Source organism: Eulemur rufifrons, chromosome 5 (assembly GCF_041146395.1).
Source record: "Eulemur rufifrons isolate Redbay chromosome 5, OSU_ERuf_1, whole genome shotgun sequence".
NCBI classification, from domain to species: domain Eukaryota; kingdom Metazoa; phylum Chordata; class Mammalia; order Primates; family Lemuridae; genus Eulemur; species Eulemur rufifrons.
In genome coordinates, this window is record NC_090987.1 from 53,229,504 (window position 1) to 53,249,009 (window position 19,506).

A 19,506-nucleotide genomic window follows, 5' to 3' on the forward strand; every position below is an offset into this window, starting at 1 on the left:
TTAGCTTACAGCGCTTTCAGAATTCTCAATTATCCACTCAATAGCAGCCCAGCCCTGCAAGACACAGAGATGTCAGCGTAGGGTGGCATTCCGCCTCCCACCGCAGACAGCACACTGCGAGCCTGTGGCTGAAGCTGCACAGGGGAGGCAGCGCTGCGGCTGCGACCGAAACGCAGCGGGCCCTTTCTCAGCAACCTTTGCCCCAGCAGCAGGTCCTCAAGCTCAGAAGTGAAGGGGTGCGTGGACAGGCCTGCTCCAGTTCCTCCAGCACGGGCACCCCTCTTGGCATAACGCAGCACGTCCTCACCCAGGAGAGGCTGCAAGTGCCTCCCTAACCTCCCCAAACTCCAACGCCGAGGCCACCAGACGGAGGCCAGGAAGGCCTAAGATGACTCCCCCCATCCCCTGCACCTGCCTCGGGCTGCTGGCTGTGTCCAGTCACAACAAGAGAACATCTCCCCAGCTCGCTGGGGCGGGGGGGGGGGGGGGGGGGGGGGGGCGGGGCACTGATTCCTTCCTAAGCCCTCGACACAACAACCCCTAGTAAAGTGAATATGGGAAAGCCAATTTGGCCTCACTGAGTTTACCCTGATTTTCTTCTCAAAAAAGTAGTCTATGATGGTTTTGGCCTCACTGAATATTCCCTTCCTCCTATAATATATTCTTTCTTTCAGTAAACATTTAGGGCTCCTGCCCCAAGCCAAGTTCTGGAAACACAAGATGAGTACAATTCTGTCTCCACCCATGGGGGCTCCACTACACACAAGCTCTGCCTGTTAGGGCGCTGCCCTACCTCCCCTGAAGCCTAAGATGCTGCCTGTGTCTCTCAAATCTGCACCCTTCTACAAAATCGGGTAGAACGGCTCTTCTATTCGAGACTGGACTAAATGCAGCCACACGTGGTTTTCCACTCATTAGGGACTTAGGCATGGAAGGGCACTGGGAGGGGAAGTACAGCCTCAGGCATCACCCCACTGATCTCGAAAATGAAGACTCACTTCTAGACCCAAAAAGAAGTGGGGGAGAGTCAGGGAGGAGGATTGACAAGGGGAGGAGGACACATGCCCATGAAGTGAGCCAAGGTGAAAGCAAGGGCCGTGCTCTGGTGAGTGACATCACCTTGAATTTAAGGAACATCGTCCTTCTAAACATCCAAGCTCTTTTCATCAACTCTGCTGGAGGGGAGGGCAGCCTGGACTTCTTGAACAATCTGCCTCCACCCCAGTGACCCAGGCACAAAGGGAGAGCACTGGACAGCCTCCTGGGATCCACCCTTTCTCCTCTCACCTCCCCAAAGATTACTCTCAGATCCTGCCAGAGGCAAGAAGCACAGACGGCAGCCGACTCCAGGGAAGCCTTGCAGCTGGTGAGGTTCAGCCAAAGCCATTTAATGCCTATTAAATACGAAAGTACTAAAAGTCCCGAATAGCCTGCCTGACAGTGTTAACACATATTATCTTTCTGGTGTTGGGGGTCTGATGTTGGGCGTCTTATGTTTGCTTTGGTAAATGAGCCGATGATATTTGGGCTCTTTGAAGTGGTAGTTGCTTTGGCTGGGTTTACATTCCACGTTTACCTCACACTTCCCCTACTAAAAAGAGTAACCCCGTGGCTCCCTTGGCTTCCACAGACACGGTTCCCCTGAGATCAGGCCAGCCTTTCCTTACCACTGGTTTTGAATGTAACTGTGGGAACACTGTGGCATTATGAGCTCAGCACAGATGTAGAATCCCAACACTCAGCAGGACATGTGGGACTAAAAATATCACCCTCCTAATCTGGCACTTAACTAGAGCACATACAGGGCCCCTGGGACTGAGGTAAGTACCTTCTTTGCATTGGATGATATTGTGTTGGCCATTAAACTTTCCAAATAGCTGCCAAGGCTAATTCCTTTTACGGTGATGATAGCTTCTTGTGTGAGCACAGTCCTGCAGAAGAGCAAGAAGTAAAGGGGCTAACCAGTGCCAAGGGAGGGGGACTCTGCCCCACCCTCACCCGTGGCATGCAATGTGTCAATCCCAGGATGAGATGACTCACATTTCTGGGTTCTCCGGATGAGGTGTGTACACCAACCTCTCATTAACTGACACCAAATTTGTGAGTGTGATCTTTAAAAAAAGAAACAATGGTTCTTTTTAGGTTGTTTCTTCCCAAACCATCTGCCCATACTCTTCCATCCCCAAATTCATGCTTATTGGAGCCAGAACAGAAGAAACTTTCAGGCATGGGAGGTATTACCACATTAAGTCCTAGGGAAACCACGGCTTAGCTGCTCCTTCTAGCAATTGTCATCTGCCCTGTCTTTACACCCCACCCCATACCTGAGCAGAGCTCTGGCCTTCAAAGTACCTTCAAACTGTCCCATCAACAGTTGTAGAAAAGGACAAAACAGTCCTTGGTGTCCAGGTAGGTGAGCAGAAAGCTCTTCCCTGACCCTGGCAGACCCTGGAGCACTGTCTTCTGGGACTAGATGGGACAGAACCCTGAATCTACACAAAGTCTGTAAAGGTAGAGGTCTTGTCTCCTCCTGTACCACTTCCTGTAACCAGATGAACTTCCCATTTACATTTATATTTACTACTAAAACCTACTTAAAAACTGGAGCTCTAGAACAACACTGTCCAACAGAGTTTTCTGTGACAATAGCAATGTCCTGTATCTGTGCTGTCTGATGTGGTGGACACAAACACATACAGCTAATGAACACCTGAAACGTGGCTCCTGTGACTAAAGAATGGAATTTTTATTTTATTTAGTCCTAATTAATTTAAATTTAAATAGCCACATGTGGCTAGTGGCTGCCACACTGGACAATGGAGCTCTAAAATTATACCACTGTTAACCCAATCTACCCTCTTCTCAAAGAGCCAGTTCCAATAAAAGACCATTTTTAAAAAACTTTAAGTAGTCAAAAGCAAGCTAGCCTTTCAGCAGTGATAAACGCTTATGTCTTGCTCATGTAACAATCTCTCCCCAAAAGCCTCCCTGGCCTGACAGTCCCGATGAAAGTCATTAGTGGGGAATCTCCTTCCTCCTATTGAGCACAGAGTTAGCAAAGGAGTCTCGCAATGTACAGTTATTATGTTGTATACAAATAGTTAACAATATCTATTAACAAGTATACTCTGATTAGCTGTTGTAATCTTATGTGCAATATTTTTATGCTAATCACTGTTAATGAAGGGAAATGAGGTTTATAAAATAAAATCTTATGAGGTTTGTTCTTTCTTTTTTTATGCAAGAAATGTGATACCTGGAAAAGGTAAACAACATCCCCAAAGTCATCCAGTGACTGTTGCACACATCTGTCCTGCTCCAAATCCTGCTTCCTTTCCACTAGACCTCACTGCAGCACCAACTGTCCCTTTTTGCTGGCAACTGAGCTTTCTGAAAGGATCGGTAGAATTTCCCAAGTAAAGAAGGATTTTCCAGGCAGAGAGAACAGAATCCCTAAATTGTCAGGAATGGCAAAAGGGGACTGGCCAGCGGGGACCCTGACACGCTCCTATGACTTCATGCAGCAGGACTGCCTGGGACAAGGGGCCCAAGTGGAACAGGGGCCGTTGGCAAAGGTCCAGTTGGTATGCAAAGAGTTTGGCTTCACCCCACAAGTGGTTCGGAACCTCATCTCTCAGCACACATGGACTAGCTCCGATTCCTTCTCTGGAAGGTGTTCCCAGATGGGCAGAGGGTGGAGCCACAGCACAGAGGCAACATAGAGGCTGTTCCCACATCTCCTTGCAAGTTCCAATATGCTCCTGAGATGCCTTTTGGGTTGGGATGAGTAACCTCAAGGCCCAGGTGGCTCTGTCTTGTTTCCAACACTGGGCTGCACAGAAGATGCTGAGAGGATGTGGGACTTCCCTGGTGCTACTCAGCACTGTCCCTGGGCCCAGGTCACCCCCTCCCTCACCACAGCAACCCCCCGCCCCCACATCCTCAGCTTCAACCTAGACACTCCCCCGCCTACCTTGCAGGGTGCCCCATAGAGACTTCATACTCAGGATGTCCAAAACCAGACTCTCTCTCTTCTCAGACCTGAGCCCCATGACAGCCCCAAAGTCCCACCTGGTGCCCAAACCAGATGGCAGAGTCACACCTTAACCGACCCTCCCATTCCCTTTACTCCCCACATCCTGCCCTGGCAGCCTCCTGCCACCTCTCACCTGGACTACTGCCACCTGGACTGCTGGTCTCCCTGGCTTAGGTCCCAACATCCCCCTGCCCTTGCTCCACAGAGCTGCCAGGGTGACCTTCCCAGTACACAACCTGAAGACATCACCTTCCTGCAACAAACTCTCAATGGCTCCCTATTACTGCACAAAAGACTTCCAGCTCCTCTGCCTTCCGTGGTCTTGTCCCTGACCTTCTGGCCTCATCTCTCCCACACCATCTCCCCTCCCAGTCTCCAACGCCATCTGTGCACGGCTCTCTGCCTGGAGAACCTCCGCCAGCCTTTAGGTCCCCACCTCCCTGTTGGTGCATCTATGAAGCTCTCACGAGGCCGCTTCAGGGGCTCCTGTCCTCCAGGTTGTTTGTATGTCCACCCCTGGGACCAGAAGGCTGGCAAAGGCAGGACCATCTCTTAAAAGATCCTTGCACTCCCTCCCCCTAGTGCAATGCTGGGCACCTGGCAAGCACCTGATACCATCAGGGGACCAATAAATGAGCCATGATTCAAACCAGCACCGTGCGCACAGGATAGAGGTGCGCCGCATGAGGGCCCGTGAGGAAGGAGAGCTCTGAGATGGGCACTGTGGGACGAGTCTGCCCACCACAGCCCATTTCCACATTTGCTGAAAATAGGTAATATTTCATGGAGCAAACCATTGTCCTAACCCGTGCATTTTCCCCAGCACCTTCTCTGAATTTGCACAAGGGGTTCTTGGGGGGCTGGTCACCTTTTGTTGCTTGATCTGCCTGCTGGTTGGGAGGTGTGCTCACTTTGTGACAATTCATCATATGCATTTTTCTATACATTTATTGTACTTGAATAAAAAGACAAATAAAATACTGCTAAATAAATTCAGCCTTTCTATTAAAAATAAGCAATCATTTAGACCAACGGTGGGCTGGAAATAAAATTAAATGAAGGCATTATGCACCATAACCAAGAAATATTAAGCACCTTTCTCATTTTAGACCATTGCTTACATTGGTGGAACTAAGTTCCATTTTCTTTTCCACTGGATCCACAACAGAATGTTCTTGGATGTATGTCAAAGTCCTACTGGTTCCCAAAATCTAAAAAACAAAGCAAAATTAGCATATTTATGTGTTAAAAATTCCATTTCGTATCATGAAACACGGAACATCTCGTTTACTCATTAATTCACTTATTCTGCACATGCTATGGCAGGGGCCAGCCGGACAGAAGAGACAGAGCCCTGTCTTTGTGGCGCGTTCCAGCGGCCGGACAGGGGGCAAATAGGCCCGGCGACAAAAGCCCAGACCAAAAATAAGCCAGGGGAGGCTGGGGAGTCGGGAGCACTACTTTGGATGGGAGGGGCCGCCCATAGTTCGGAGTGAGCGTCCTGTCAGGCCTGCGCGGCTCTACCTGGAGGGGACGTCAGGGGTGGTCTGGGCAGGGACAGTCGTCCTCGGATCTGCGTCTTCCGCGCCCTCCCTGGTGGCCCCGAGGAAGCTGCTGCGAGCTGAGTCGCGTCCCCCCGCAGCTCATGCGCAGCCCCGACCCGCACCCCGACCCGCACCCCGGCGTGGGGCGGCTGGGACACGGGGCCTCTCGGGAGGTGACTGAGCGGAAGGGACCGTCTGGGCGGGCGCCGGGGCGAGGGCGCTCACCGCCGTCACGAGCGCGGGCAGCCCCCACTCGGTGCTGAGCAGGCGCAGGCTGTGCAGCCGGCCGCGGCCGTCCACGCGGCGCTCCAGCACGTCCACGCCCACCACGCTCGGGTTCATCGGGTTCGGGTACTTCCGCATGGCCGCCTGCGCCACCGCGTCCCACGGGTGGCTGGGGAGAGACAAGCGCCGCGCGCGGGGTGTTTCGGTGTCCACCTGCGCGCTGTCCCCGCGTCTCCACCTCCCGCTGGGCAAGGCGTCCTCCACTGCCACGCGGGCCTTTCCTCTCCCGGCCCTGCCTCCTCCGGCCCGGCCTCTCGCCCCGTCCAGAAGGAGGCAGAACCCTTTCGTGCGGGGCTTCGGGGCAGTGGCAGCTCTATCTCCGCAGCATGTCCCCACCGCCATGCTGTCCACGGGGAATGAACAGTGGGCAGCCTGCAGGGAACAAAGGCTGGACCGCCACTTCCAGCGGGGCTCCTTGTCCTACTTGGCCACCTCCACCTGGCGGCTCGACAATACCTTAACAGAACAACACACCTGCCTCAGAAGGCACGCATTCTCCCCCGCACCCCCTCCAGCCTGGAACACGGTGAGGCCCCAGAACAGTGATGGCCTGAGTGTGGCCAGCGCCAGGCCCACCTGTGATGCAGGCTCCCAACCCTGCAAGTCCCTTGAGGACGCCACCCTCCATTCTTGGCCCAGAGCTCTTGTGCTGAGGGGAACCAATATCTTTCCATGTTTGACTTCCTGCCATCAAAGGTCCCCAGCGGCCCACTGCTTTCCCGGGCTGCATGTGATGGGAGCTGAGTGAGGGGCCACCACAGGTGTCCAGCAGGGACCTGCCCCAGACTGCTGAGGAGTTGCTAACAAGTCAGCTTGTCATCCTAATTGTCCTAATCTGTGCGTCCTTCAGGATGTATTCTCCACCAGCAAGCCTCTGAGCCTCTTGCAAAGATAAATATATCTCGATAATACCATCATTTCTTCAGATGTGCCATCCAGGTTTGCAAAGCACGTGTAGACACAGCCCAGATGCAAGGCCCAGAGAGAGACACACACACACACACACACACACGTATACATGCACTTCTTACAAAATTAAACTGGGATATATGGGTTTATCATCCACTTTTTATAACTGATGAACATTCTCCTACATCATGAAGATCATTTTCAAAAATATGATTATAAATAGCTGTATAATAGGTCATCCTGTGAATATTTATAACCAGTCCCCCATGATAGGTTATTTAAATTGCTTCCAATTTTTTTTTTTTTTTTTTTTTTTTTGTTGTTGAGACAGAGTCTCACTTTGTTGCCCAGGCTAGAGTGAGTGCCGTGGCGTCAGCTTAGCTCACAGCAACCTCAGACTCCTCGGCTTAAGCGATCCTACTGCCTCAGCCTCCCGAGTAGCTGGGACTACAGGCATGCGCCACTATGCCCGGCTAATTTTTTCTATATAGATTTTTAGTTGTCCATATAATGTCTTTCTATTTTTAGTAGAGACGGGGTCTCGCTCAGGCTGGTCTCGAACTCCTGACCTTGAGCAATCCACCCGCCTCGGCCTCCCAGAGTGCTAGGATTACAGGCGTGAGCCACCGCGCCCGGCCTAAATTGCTTCCAATTTTGCAATCTAAATTAAGACAGTAGTGAACATTTGTGTACATTAGTCTTTCAACATACTTAATTTTTCCTTAAGATAAATTTCTAGGCTGGGCAGGGTGGCTCACACCTGTAATCCCAGTACTTTGGGAGGCTGAGGCGAGAGGATCCCTTGAGGCCAGGAGTTCTAGACCAGTCTGGGCAACATAGCCAGACCCCATGTCTCAAAAGAAAAATTAGCCCAGCATGGTGACATGTGCTTATAGTCCCAGGTACTTGGGAAGCTGAGGCAGGAGGATCACTTGGCCCCAGGATTCAAGGCCGCAGTGAGCTATGATCACACCACTGCACTCCAGCCTGGGCGACAGAGTAAGAGCCTGTCCCTTAAAAAAAAAAAAAAAAAAATTTAGAAATGAAATTACTAAATCAAATATCAAAGATTATGAACATACTGAAGTTTTTTGTTCCATATTTGATATCATTTTTTAGTATAATTGAGTGACCCTTAATTTACTTTTTCTTCATGAAACTCTTGTCCTGGGTGAAAAAGTTAGCTAAGGGCCCAGATGAGAACTGCGTCTCTCAGCCCCCTACCCCATGTTCTTTCCATGACGTTCGGCGGCCTCTAAACTGTCAGGGCCTGGTCTAGAATCCCCACCTCACAAAGAAATGCTTAGGTTCAGTTTTTCCAACCATGCAATCTCGCCACTAAGCCAGCTCGTCCGCTGGCTTTAACATAAGGGGTGAAGCAGCAGAGACGTGGTCCGGCAGGCCTGGCCCTCTCCTCTCTCTGGGGGTTGGGGGAGGAACCGTCAGGGACCTGTCCATCCCAGATCTAGGTAAGGAAGGGGAAGCTTGAGGAAAAGAAAAGCTGAAAGGGTCTGAAGCCTTTTCGGTTAAGTTTCTTAGACTTGTTCCCACAGAAACCATTACTTTAAGCAGAATAGGCAATACCTTCTAAAATTAAGCTTAAAAGCATCTAAATGTTGACAGACACTTAAGTTTATCTCAAATAATATTACCTTTATATAAAATCTTGCATCTTTCTGGTTGATGATTTAAACTAAATATAACCTGCTTAAAATATGCACATAATAAGTAATTCCACTAATTATAGCAGGATGACCACACAATATAGACATCAACAGAACAACAGAGGACAAGGACAAATGTCATAAGAACATCTTTAAAATGACAAGGTCTTAACTCATGGTAAAATTAAAAAAAGAAAAGAAGGTAAAATGACCAGGTCTGAGCACAGCAAATCAATGGCACACACCTGGGTTAAAGAAAATGGCCTGACACCCATCCCACTGGCAAAAATCGAAAAATCTGAGAATATTAAGTATTGGAAAGAGTCTGGGAAGTAGGAAGTCGCGAAGTGCTGGCGGACACGCAAACTGGCGCGGGCACTTGGGAGAGCAGTTTGCCTGCAGAAGTTGAAAATGGACATCCCCGACCAGCCAGGATTCTCAGCTGCCCGGTTTAGGTGCGCCAGGAATTCGTTGAAGTGAATTTTCAGAAGGAGCGGAGAATTGCCTACTCACGAGCAAGTGGCCCTCAGCCAGGCAGCTGAGAGCCTCTGGTGGAGTCTGAATCCTGTCCCCAGAGAGCAGGAGGGCTCTGCAGCCACCCACCTCGGGGGAGCGCCCCGCACACGCCTGCAGTGGGAGGGTGCATTCTGGTGCCCACGCTGCCAGGCTGTTGGGAAGATGAAGCAGGAGGAAACTGTGTGAGGTCTGCGATTTGCCTGAAGTAACCCAGCGGAGGGAGCAGCGGATGCGGGGGGAACAGAGGAAACCGACTGGGACTGGCAGCCGGGGAACTGCTGACCTGGGCAGTGGTGCCCACGTTTCTGTATTCTCCACGTTTGCATACTTCTGAAATGTCCGTAGTAAAAAGTCTTTTTAAAAAGATGTAGGCAGCTACAAACAAGATAAAGAGCAAGCTACTTACTCCCCACCACCTAGCGACTTTAGGCTTCTTGGTTCGTGGGCCACATAGCCTGGCGGCTCCAGGGTACTTTCAGGAGGTGTGTGAGGCCAAAACTGTCACGGTGCTTCTGAGACATGACTGGCCTTTTTCGCAGCATCGACATTTGCTCTGATGCTGCAAAAGCAGTGGTGTCCTCCCAGCACAAGGGCAGGCTCCAAACTGCACGCAGGGTCATCACCACTGGGCGCTGGGGAAGCAATGCCAGTTTCTCTTAAGAACTGATGAAATGGTAAAGTAATTAATTTTATTACAGCTGGACCCTTGAGTGCTCTTCTCTTTGATATTCTGTGCCAGGGAACAGGAAGTGCAAGAGAAGCGATTCTGCTGCTGAGGACCAAGTACCGGCGGCTGCCTTGGGGCACCATTGGCCTCTTGTACTTGAAAGAACAAGGAACAAACTTTGCTAATGAAGACTTGGGGATCTGGCAGACATTTTCTCAAAAATTAACAAAGTGAGTCTGTCGATTCAAGGAAAACAACTGATAGCATATGCTGCCAAAGAGAAAACTTTAGCTTTCAAATGAAAACTGTAATTTTAGAAAACTTGTACCCGCCACCAAGAGCTTGACGATTGCCCCAGACTGTAAACTCCGTGGAGGCACACATTCCAAAGGACACTACATCACACATGGGTGAAAGACACTGAAATGCAGGACAGGCCAGTGAGTTTTAATGGAAGAGCTTGTTACTGTGCTCACTATGGTTTCAGACTTTATATTGCAACTGACTTTTAAGAAGTTAACACTTGTTTTGTCATAGTAGCAAAAGAATGGTCTCAATTACTTTAAAAGACTATGAAAATACTAACTCTGACCTTTTCCAGCTACCTATCTGTGTGAGGCTGCGGTTTATCCATACACTATAGCCAGAACAATACATTGCAAAACACTGAATGCAGAAGCAGACAGGAATATCAAGCCATCCGCGCTCAAGCCAGACAGTACGGACATTAGCAAAAACAAAAAACAGTGTCAGTGTATTATTGTTAATTTCAATCAATTAATATTTTTAAATTTCTCAATTTTAATTTCTAATATGGCAAGTATTAATAGATATAACCCACATAAACAAAAACTGTTTGGGGGTCCCCAATATTTTCCAAGAGTGTAGGAAGGTCTTGAGGCTAAAGAGCTTGAGATCTGCAGCCTTAGTGGGCCCTCGAGTAAGTGGACCAGAAACATACACCAGGTGGGACTGCAGTAAGATCTGTAAGAAGGGGAAAACTTGATGCCCTTCATAAGAGAAAGGACAGGCCGGGCGTGGTGGCTCACGCCTGTAATCCTAGCACTCTGGGAGGCCGAGGCGGGTGGATCGCTCAAGGTCAGGAGTTCGAGACCAGCCTGAGCAAGAACGAGACCCCGTCTCTACTAAAAATAGAAAGAAATTATATGGACAACTAAAATATATATAGAAAAAATTAGCCGGGCATAGTGGCGCATGCCTGTAGTCCCAGCTACTCGGGAGGCTGAGGCAGTAGGATCGCTTAAGCCGAGGAGTTTGAGGTTGCTGTGAACTAAGCTGACGCCACGGCACTCACTCTAGCCTGGGCAACAAAGTGAGACTCTGTCTCAAAAAAAAAAAAAAAAAAAGAGAAAGGACAAATGGTGGCATATTCATACAGCTATTATAATCAGTCTGGATCTATGTCTATTTATGTAGATATCTACACTTATAAATCTCATCATGGACGGATCTCAAAAACATACTGTTGAGGAGAAAGAAAAACTGCCAAAGAATCTGTACAGCTGCCAATGATTTCTATTTCAGAAAAACAAATACTATTACATGAGATACGAACACACGCACATACATCAATGCAGCCTGTAACACAGACCTGCAGAAGAACACCCGAGAAACATCCCCTCGGCTGCCTGTGGGGAAAGTGCGCCCTTCGGCTCTTCCCGCCACGTTCCATTTCCCTTCCCTCCTCTTGGCTGGGACGCAAGCCTGCTTCCGACGTTGTCTCCCCCAAAGCCCTTACTGCCCTGCGATGGACACAGCCAGACCTTTCCTGGCAGCTGCGGGAATCAAAGGCGTGGACAGCCTCAAATCCTGCTGGAAATCTCCTTGGGACGGACTCTGTTATTGAAGATTTTGTCACAGGTCTGCCTGAAACTTCAGTCAATGCTGGGAGAAAAAATTTATAAGCCCTGTTCATTTTTAAATGCCCCTTTCTATATTTTGGCCCTATATTTTTAATTACTATTTAAATTATTTAAAACCCTGTCTAGGTTTCACGCACATTAGCTCAGCTGGGTTCCCTGGGGCTCCCTGCTTCTGCAGGAGTGTCTATACTGCACCTCGCTGTGCCGGATCTCGGGGCCTCTGGAGTTTCTTCTGGATATGGACACAGGAAGAAAACTGGATCAAAAGTAAGATCAAAAGTATTTGTGCCTAATTATTTCTTGCCTTTCTTTTTATTTATTTAATTTTATTTTTTAACAGGTCTTACTCTGTTGCCCAGGCTGAAGTACAGTGGCCAGATCAGAACTCACGGCAGCCTCAAACTCCTGGGCTGAAGTGATCCTCCTGCCTTGGCCTCCCAAGTAGCCGAGCCTACAGGCGTGCCACCACGCACCTGGATGATTTTTTGTTTTGTTTTGTAGCGACAGGGTCTCGCTGTGTTGCCCAAGTCTGGTCTAGAACTCCTGGCCTCAAGGGATCCTCTCTCTCAGCCTCCCAAAGTGCTGGGATTACAGGCATGAGCCACTGTGCCCGGCCGATTTCTTGCCTTTTAAGAGTAAATTTATTAATCTCCAATCAAATATTCACCTGACAGTACAACATTCAAAAGTAAAGAAAAAAAAAAAAAAAGAAAGTTCTATAATCCTCAAAGAAAAAAAAAAAAAAAAAAGAGGGATTTCAATGGACTAAACAAGGGAAAAAGGAAATAGGCCCCGCTGGAAAGCCAGGCTTCCAATTCCTCACTTTCTGTATTGTCAAACTAATACTATGCCATGGCCCAGCAGCATGTCCCTCACAACCTGTCCAGCCAGAGGCCGGGGACATTGTCCTCAGCCAGCCACATTCCACATTCGTCAAGCTTTGTTCAGGCCCTTTGTCTTTAAGTTCAAAAATCAATGACAGGAGATGAGCACCCAGGCCACAGCAGCTCAGGGGATGACGGAGATTCCTTTGGTGGAGAACTGCCCTCAATTTGAAAGGGCATCTGGTCTCCGTGTGAGATTCCTCACCCCCTACTGAGCACCTGCTAGATACAAAGTGAACGAGGTAAGGAAGTACTGATACATGCTACCACATGGGTGCACCTCAAGAAAATTATGCTAAGTGAATGAAGCCAGACACAAAACAGTACACGTTGTATGATTACGTTTCTATGAAATGTCCAGACAAGGCAAATCTATAGAAACAGAAAGCAGATTAGAGGTTGCCTGGGACTGGGGTGGGGACTGGGTGGGGACCCGGAGTGATGATGGCCAGGGCACATGACAGATCTCTACAGGATGATGGAAGTGTTCTAAGAATGGACTACAGTGATAGCTGCACAATTTACTAGAAATTTAAATTTTCTGTAAACTTACTAAAAATTACTAGATTGTACACTTAAAATGGGTGACTTTTACAGCGTATAAATTATGCTTCAATAAAGCTTAAAAAATAAATGGCAGTTGGCAGCTGCAAAAATTTTCCTAAGTATCAACTGCGACTTTTCACAACTGGCAATTCATTTATGCGTGCCCAGAGACATTTCACACACCCCTGGGGCAGACTTCAGCCTTCCAAGAGAAAACGGAGCCCCGCAGCGCAGGACGCTGCGGAACGTGCTGACTTAACTCCCCTTGGCACCTAGATGGCGCGGATGATGCCCCAGCCTGGTCTCCCAAGGAACCCCACTCGAGAAAAGCTGCAGGCTGCCCCCTAAATTTTGATCCCATCAAGTGTAAAGATTTCATGAAAAATAATTTCAGAGGTTTTGAAACCCACTTGATAAATTTTTATTACAATTTTACATTTCAAACAGGATGAAAATTCCGTTTCAGGCAGTATTTAATTTTTCCAAAAACAAAATGCTTTGCTAAGCGGGGTCAGGGGATTTAAAAATCTTTGTTTCTTTTTTTTTTTTTTTTTTTTTTTGAGACAGAGTCTCACTCTGTTGCCCAGGCTAGAGTGAGTGCCGTGGCGTCAGCCTAGCTCACAGCAACCTCAGACTCCTGAGCTCAAGGGATCCTCCTGTCTCAGCCTCCCGAGTAGCTGGGACTACAGGCATGTGCCACCATGCCCGGCTAGTTTTTTCTATATATATTTTTAGCTGTCTATATAATTTCTTTTTATTTTTAGTAGAGATGGGGTCTCGCTCTTGCTCAGGCTGGTCTCGAACTCCTGAGCTCAAACGATCCGCCCACCTTGGCCTCCCAGAGTGCTAGGATTACAGGCGTGAGCCACCGCGCCCGGCCCAAAATCTTTGTTTCTTTAAAAAATATTAAACAATGACCAGTGTTACAGATCACTGACCCAAGGGAAGACTGCATTTCGGTCAGGAGGGCACTTTTAAGCAGTTCGCGCTTTTCCAGGCTGCCGTGGAGGCCCTTCCACGCCTGCGGCGCACCCAGGCCCGAGACCCCGAGCGCCCTCTCCCCACGTAGCTTCCGCCGGACCCTCCATGAGACACCCGCACGTTACGACCACCCCAGGGGGGACCGAGCCGGCTCCGCAGGCCTCCCCGCCGCCCCGGCCCGCGCCCCCCGGTGGAGGGAGGCCCGCGCCCCGGCCCCGGCCCCGGCCCCGGCCCCGCCGCCCCGCACCCCACGCGGGGCCGCCCCGCAGCTCGGCCCCCGCCCCCGCCCGCGCGGCGCCACAGCGGAGGGCGCGGGGCCAGTCTCCGGATGCCGAGGCCGCGCCGGGGGTCCCGCCTTTCCCCGGCCGCCCCCGCCGGTGCAGACCCCACCGCAGTCCGCAGCCCGACCTCACCCGAACACGTGCTGGGAGCTCCAGATCCTCATCGCGGCCGCCCGGTCCGGTTCCGCGCCGGCCGCCGGCGCTGCGGGATGCTCGGCGGCGGGGGCGGGGCGCTCCTGGGCACCGCCCACGCGCACGTGACCCGGCCGGCTGCGGCGGCTAAAAATAGGGACGCGGGATGCTGGATGCTGGACGCGGCTCCCAGCGGACCTGGCCGCTGCGGGGCGGAGCGGGGGACCCGCTGCGGCTGCCCGGGCCGCGCTAATTCTCCCCAAGCCCTTTGCCACCACCCAGTTTCCACTGTTGGGGGCTGTGATGAAAAACAAGTCTGCCGCCCCCAAAGAAACCGCCCCGCTGGCAACAGCAGAGAAAGAGGATGGTTTGGGTATTAATCAGGTTAAAGCGGAATCCGGCGCGCCTCGCTGGCAGTGCGCCGCAGAGACTGCGGGGACCCGCGGGGACCGCAGCATTCGCAGCCAGCCGCGGGGACGCAGCCGGCGCGTGCAGGGGCCTGGACGGCGCCGCTGTCGGAGCTCAGCCAAATCCACCTGTCTGCGCAGGGCGCGGGGGATGCAGAGGCCGTTTGTGTTTGCAAACTGCCTTTATCCACAAGGAAAAATACGCTTCTCGTATCTCACGACGCGAGGTAGGTTTGCAGTTGACGCCAGGTGCTCCTGGGCGCTGGGCTCCTGCCGCCCCGGAGGCGGCACGTGGGTGCTGCCTTCCTGACGGGAGCGCTCCGGGGAGATGCTCCCAAGTCCTTGCGGAAAAAACACTGCGGAGTTGTAAAACCGGAAAAAAGCGTATTTAACTTTTAAAAACATTTAAGTATATGTCAAAAAGACAGAGAAACAATTTGCGATTACAAGTTTTGTAAAGCAAATTCGGTAAGAAAAGAAAAAGTGTCCCTCCCTTTTGCACCAGGGAAAAATCAATTTTTTTCTTTTTAGATTTGTATTTACCCTGCAAGTTCGAGTGCGAAGAAGCGAGTTGCTTGTGCCCAGAACAAGACGACCCATGCAGGACGAGAAAGCGGGAGGGCAGGACCCTTGCTAGCTCTGTGAGCCCCAGCCCCGGGAGCGGGAGCGCGGCGCCGGCACCGGCCAGAAGGCCCTCGAGGAGCCTGGCTGCACCAGCTACCACGCTGACCTTCGCCTCACCAGAACCTCCCACAGTGCGTGCTGCTCTCCCGTTTTATACAGGAGCAAGTGAGTCCGAGGAGGTTTCGAAGCTCTCTTCCCACGATCCCAGGCCGAGGCGAGAACCAGGAGTACAAGATCGCCCTTCCTGTTGTGCTCCAGTGATTCGCAGTGGTGACTGGCCCGTGGTTGGACGTTTCTTGTGTGCCCAGCACTGAGCTAGGTACTGTATTTATTGTAAAGACATAGAGCTGACACTTGTTCCAGGTCACACGATGTGGAGTTAGCTGGCCCTGAATCCACGGCCACCTCTGTCTGCCTCCAAAGCCTGGTCTTGCCATTTATTATGCCCTGAGAGCAGGAACAGCTCCAACAGTGGAATACTCCTGCATCCGGCCCCAGCTTCCTGCTGTACAAAGCGGATAATGCTCCCGATCCTACTGGTCTATGGTGAGGATTAAATGAGATCAACGTAGGGACATCACTGTTTACTGATATCTTTAGAACATCCATTCCTCTTATCACTAGCTCAGACAGGCCGGAGAACTATATTAAGAGGAGAAGACACTGCAACCACCCTCGTCCGTGGACTCTGGAATTACTCATGAGACAGATACTGACTTCCAAACCTGGAGGCTTAATGCCAGTGTGATCATAATCGTAGTATCTAGCCAGCACTGACTGAGCGCTTGCTGGGGACCAGGCACTGCTGTGCTTTGTGTGACGTTTAGCACGCACACAACCCTATAGGTGGACGCTGTGACCATCATCCCTGTTTACTGGCGAGGGGCTGGGCACAGAAGTCAAGGGGCTTGTCCAGGAGCACATGCCGGGAAGTGACGGAGCTGCAGCTGGACACCAGGCATTCGGCTGGAAGGCCGGAGCGCTCACAGCATCCCAGATTTGGCTCCGCCTACTCAACTGCTCAAATTTGAAGAGCTTTTTAATAGACCATGATAAACATTCCTCACTTTGCCTAAAGGCAGAAGGCTGTACATTGGCTTGCTAAAATATATCACAGAGTCACGATTTTAGCAGATCCCACATTTAAGACAGATATGATTTCTGACAGTTCTTTCACTGGTTTAAAATTATGTTATTCATACAGTTAGCCATTTCGTCATAGTTTTTTTTTATTTTTTTATGTACAATGTCAAATATACACAAATCCAGACTTAGATAAGGACAGAATTTATTCAATATTTATTTATGGCAATAGGGAGAATGCTCTAGTTGCAGGATCTGCAAGCATCTCAGAATCAAACAGGTAAGGCTTTTCTTTCCTGGACAGGAGTGAGCCAGGAGGGCAGAAACTTTGTTGGGAAGGAGAAACTGATGTCTGGGTGAGCAGGTGGCAAAATCAGGTGTTCCCACAGGAAATGCTTCTCCTGTGATTGGCCAGTTCTCGAAATGAGCTGTCAAGAGGGAATGTTCTGCAACTGGGTGCTTGCTCAGACTTCACCCAAGCCAAAGCTTTAGGCGAGTGTGGGGAGGACAGAAGCCTGATGACCTTTGGTCAGGTCAAGGCCGTCGCAAGGCAGTGGGTAAGTGATGGGCAGTTGTGAACACTTGCTCGGACACAAACCAGTTTGCTGTGGATCCACTGCAGGACAGACCCAGAGTGGAGACCGTCTCAGTCTACTGACACCCGGTCAACACAGCTCCATTGGGATTCAGTCAGTGTCCTGATGTCAGCAGTTGCTCCCCTGTCTCTCCAGAAGGGAGGAGATCCGCACACAGTGTGGTCAGAAATGGAAGGTCTGGTGACCTTATGACATGTCTATCACTTGATGCAGCAGAAACTGTGAGACACCTAGACTTCATTTGAATTTAGAATAGAATTGGATAGTGTCTGAAACTAATGGGATTCACTAGGGCATCTTTTGGTGCTTCCATGGTAATAGCTTTTTGGAAAGTAAATTATAGCATCCATGACCATGATCTGTTGAGGGCGTGGTAACCAGGGCCTCAGACCCCTCCAGCATAAAAATACCCTAGAGGGCAAACAAACTAAACAAACAGACATTCTGGCAAAGGGTGAAAGAAAATCTGGAATGGATGATGGTGGAATGGGATGATGACTATATATGTGGCCGTGGGACCAGTTGCAGCAACAGGGACTGTAGCTTGCTGCTTACTGCTATAGGTCAGTGTTTTGGATATTTGTTTTCTATTTCAAAAATATGGCTAACAGCTCCATTGAAGAATAAGAACCAGGACAGGGTGGACTTAAGGTGCTGGGCCAGTGAATCCGATTACTGTAACAGGTGGATTGAAGAACGCACTGCTGGTGCCCCACCCATATAGCCTCGGCATTCACCTTGACAGAAAACCTGCAGGTATTCACTGCAATGCCTGCGGACTCTTCCAGAGGATGATTTTCTGGCTGCAGGAGTACACTTACTCATGCACAAATAAAGTGAGAAGTTCTGGAGAATGAATGTTCCCAGAAGCAATCCTCAATCAATCATGGGTAGAGAATTGGCAAATTGGACCACAGTAAAATTAAAACTTTTCTCTGTGATATTCCTTTTATAAAGCCCATCTCAAAAGATTAAATATTGTATGATTCCATTTCCATAACAGTTTAGAAATGAAAACATTCTAAAATTGAAGGACAGAATAGAAATTTCATTGGGGGCAAATTTTGAGGCGGTGAAGTGGGTGCAACTATAAAAAGGACACAGGAGGGATCCTTGCAGTGTTAGAACTGTCCAGTATCCTGACCCTGGTGGTCGTACATGAGCCTAAACATGTGATAAAATCATAAACAGGTACAAACACAATTGCAGCCCCCCCCCCACCGCCACACACAAGAATACAAGTGAAACTGGGAAAAGAATTTGTGTACTGTTATTGTCAATATCTTGATTGTGATAGTAAACTATAGTTTTTCAAAATGCCATTAGAGGTGGAAATGGGCAAAATGTGTACGGATCTCTATTTCTTACAACTGCATGTGAATCCACATTTCATCAAAGATTTTAAATGCAATAAGTAGACAAAATAGAACACATAAGTAATTCCCATTATTTTACTATAAATTCTACTACTGAGATTACTACTTCAACCTTGTAACATTAAATTGCACTTTTTCCTAAATAGCAAACTCCACGTAAGCTGGAGGCTTATTTTTCAGCCTGTCTTATCATGTCCCTAAGATCATGTGGGCTCCCTGACTCTCAATGATAGGACGATGCCCTACATTTGATCCTTTCCAAACCCATAACATTCCCAAAACCAAAGGCACCAGTGTTTTTAAAGTTTTGTCATCCCTGGGATATGTGTGCCTGTGGCTGTGTGTGGATTTTACAGGATAATTCTTGGCCGTTTTTGTTTATGTCTCTACCTATAGATTGTAAGCCAGGAACTTAACCAAAGCACGTGCTCAATAAACGTGTATTGAATTGAATTGAATTTTGGTTTTTAAAAAGCACCGTCCTTTCCGATCTGCATTTCCAGTGAGTAGGTATTGAGCAGGAGGCTGAAGAGACTGTGCTGCGTGGTGAGAACTGGAAGACGTTGTGGGCGACGCGACTCTTTCCACTCCAGGTCTGGATGGGGCGGGGCTGCTGCGTCCGGTCTTTTGGCCATGCGGAAAACAGACCCAAACTAGGTAGCACCTTGGCACAGAGACACACTACGTAGTCGTGGAGCTGGGGCGGGGGTGCAGATGGGGATGAGATGGGGACCGACTTCAGTCTCATCACTCTCTGCCTTCCCCCTCCACTGTCACACCCTCAGATCTGCCGCTGGAGTCCAAGTGGCCGTCCCAGCCGGGCTCAGGCGTGGTCACTCTGTGCAGCTTCTCTGTGCCACTGCGCCCTCTCCTCGACGACCCCTCACAGACTCACCCAACGTACTGCCATCATCTCTGCCTCTCCTGCCAGGCTAAAAATACCTTTTGAGATCAAGACCTTCGTTGTTCTTCTTGGTATTTGCAGAGTCGGAAACAGTAGGCACACAGTGAGTAAATAAAGGAAAGTCACACCCTGCAGTCCTGTACCAACAGCCCCACCTTAGGCAGCAGGGGCAGTCCGCCCTTCCCGCC

The 19,506-nt window shown here is 49.8% G+C and overlaps 1 protein-coding gene across 1 annotated transcript; it reads right to left on the reverse strand.

Annotated features, from left to right (window-relative positions):
• PRELID3A (PRELI domain containing 3A) lies at window positions 1-14,360 on the reverse strand. The gene is made up of 6 exons (XM_069468298.1): window positions 14,329-14,360; window positions 5,806-5,974; window positions 5,158-5,247; window positions 2,041-2,111; window positions 1,829-1,931; window positions 1-54 (listed from the first exon to the last, which is right to left on the reverse strand). The coding sequence occupies exons 1-6, from the start codon at window positions 14,358-14,360 to the stop codon at window positions 1-3; spliced, it is 519 nt and encodes a 172-aa protein (XP_069324399.1).
• Window positions 14,361-19,506: the final 5,146 nt, after the last annotated feature.

What these genes read in the sequence shown, in the direction of transcription:
- PRELID3A (XM_069468298.1), bottom strand. Translation starts at nt 14,360, where the DNA reads ATGAGGATCTGGAGCTCCCAGCACGTGTTCGG. An exon ending in TGCCCGCGCTCGTGACGGCG is followed by an intron (nt 5,248 to 5,805) that starts GTGAGCGCCCTC and finishes TTTGTTTTTTAG; the next exon opens with ATTTTGGGAACCAGTAGGAC. An exon ending in CATCCGGAGAACCCAGAAAT is followed by an intron (nt 1,932 to 2,040) that starts GTGAGTCATCTC and finishes GCTCTTCTGCAG; the next exon opens with GACTGTGCTCACACAAGAAG.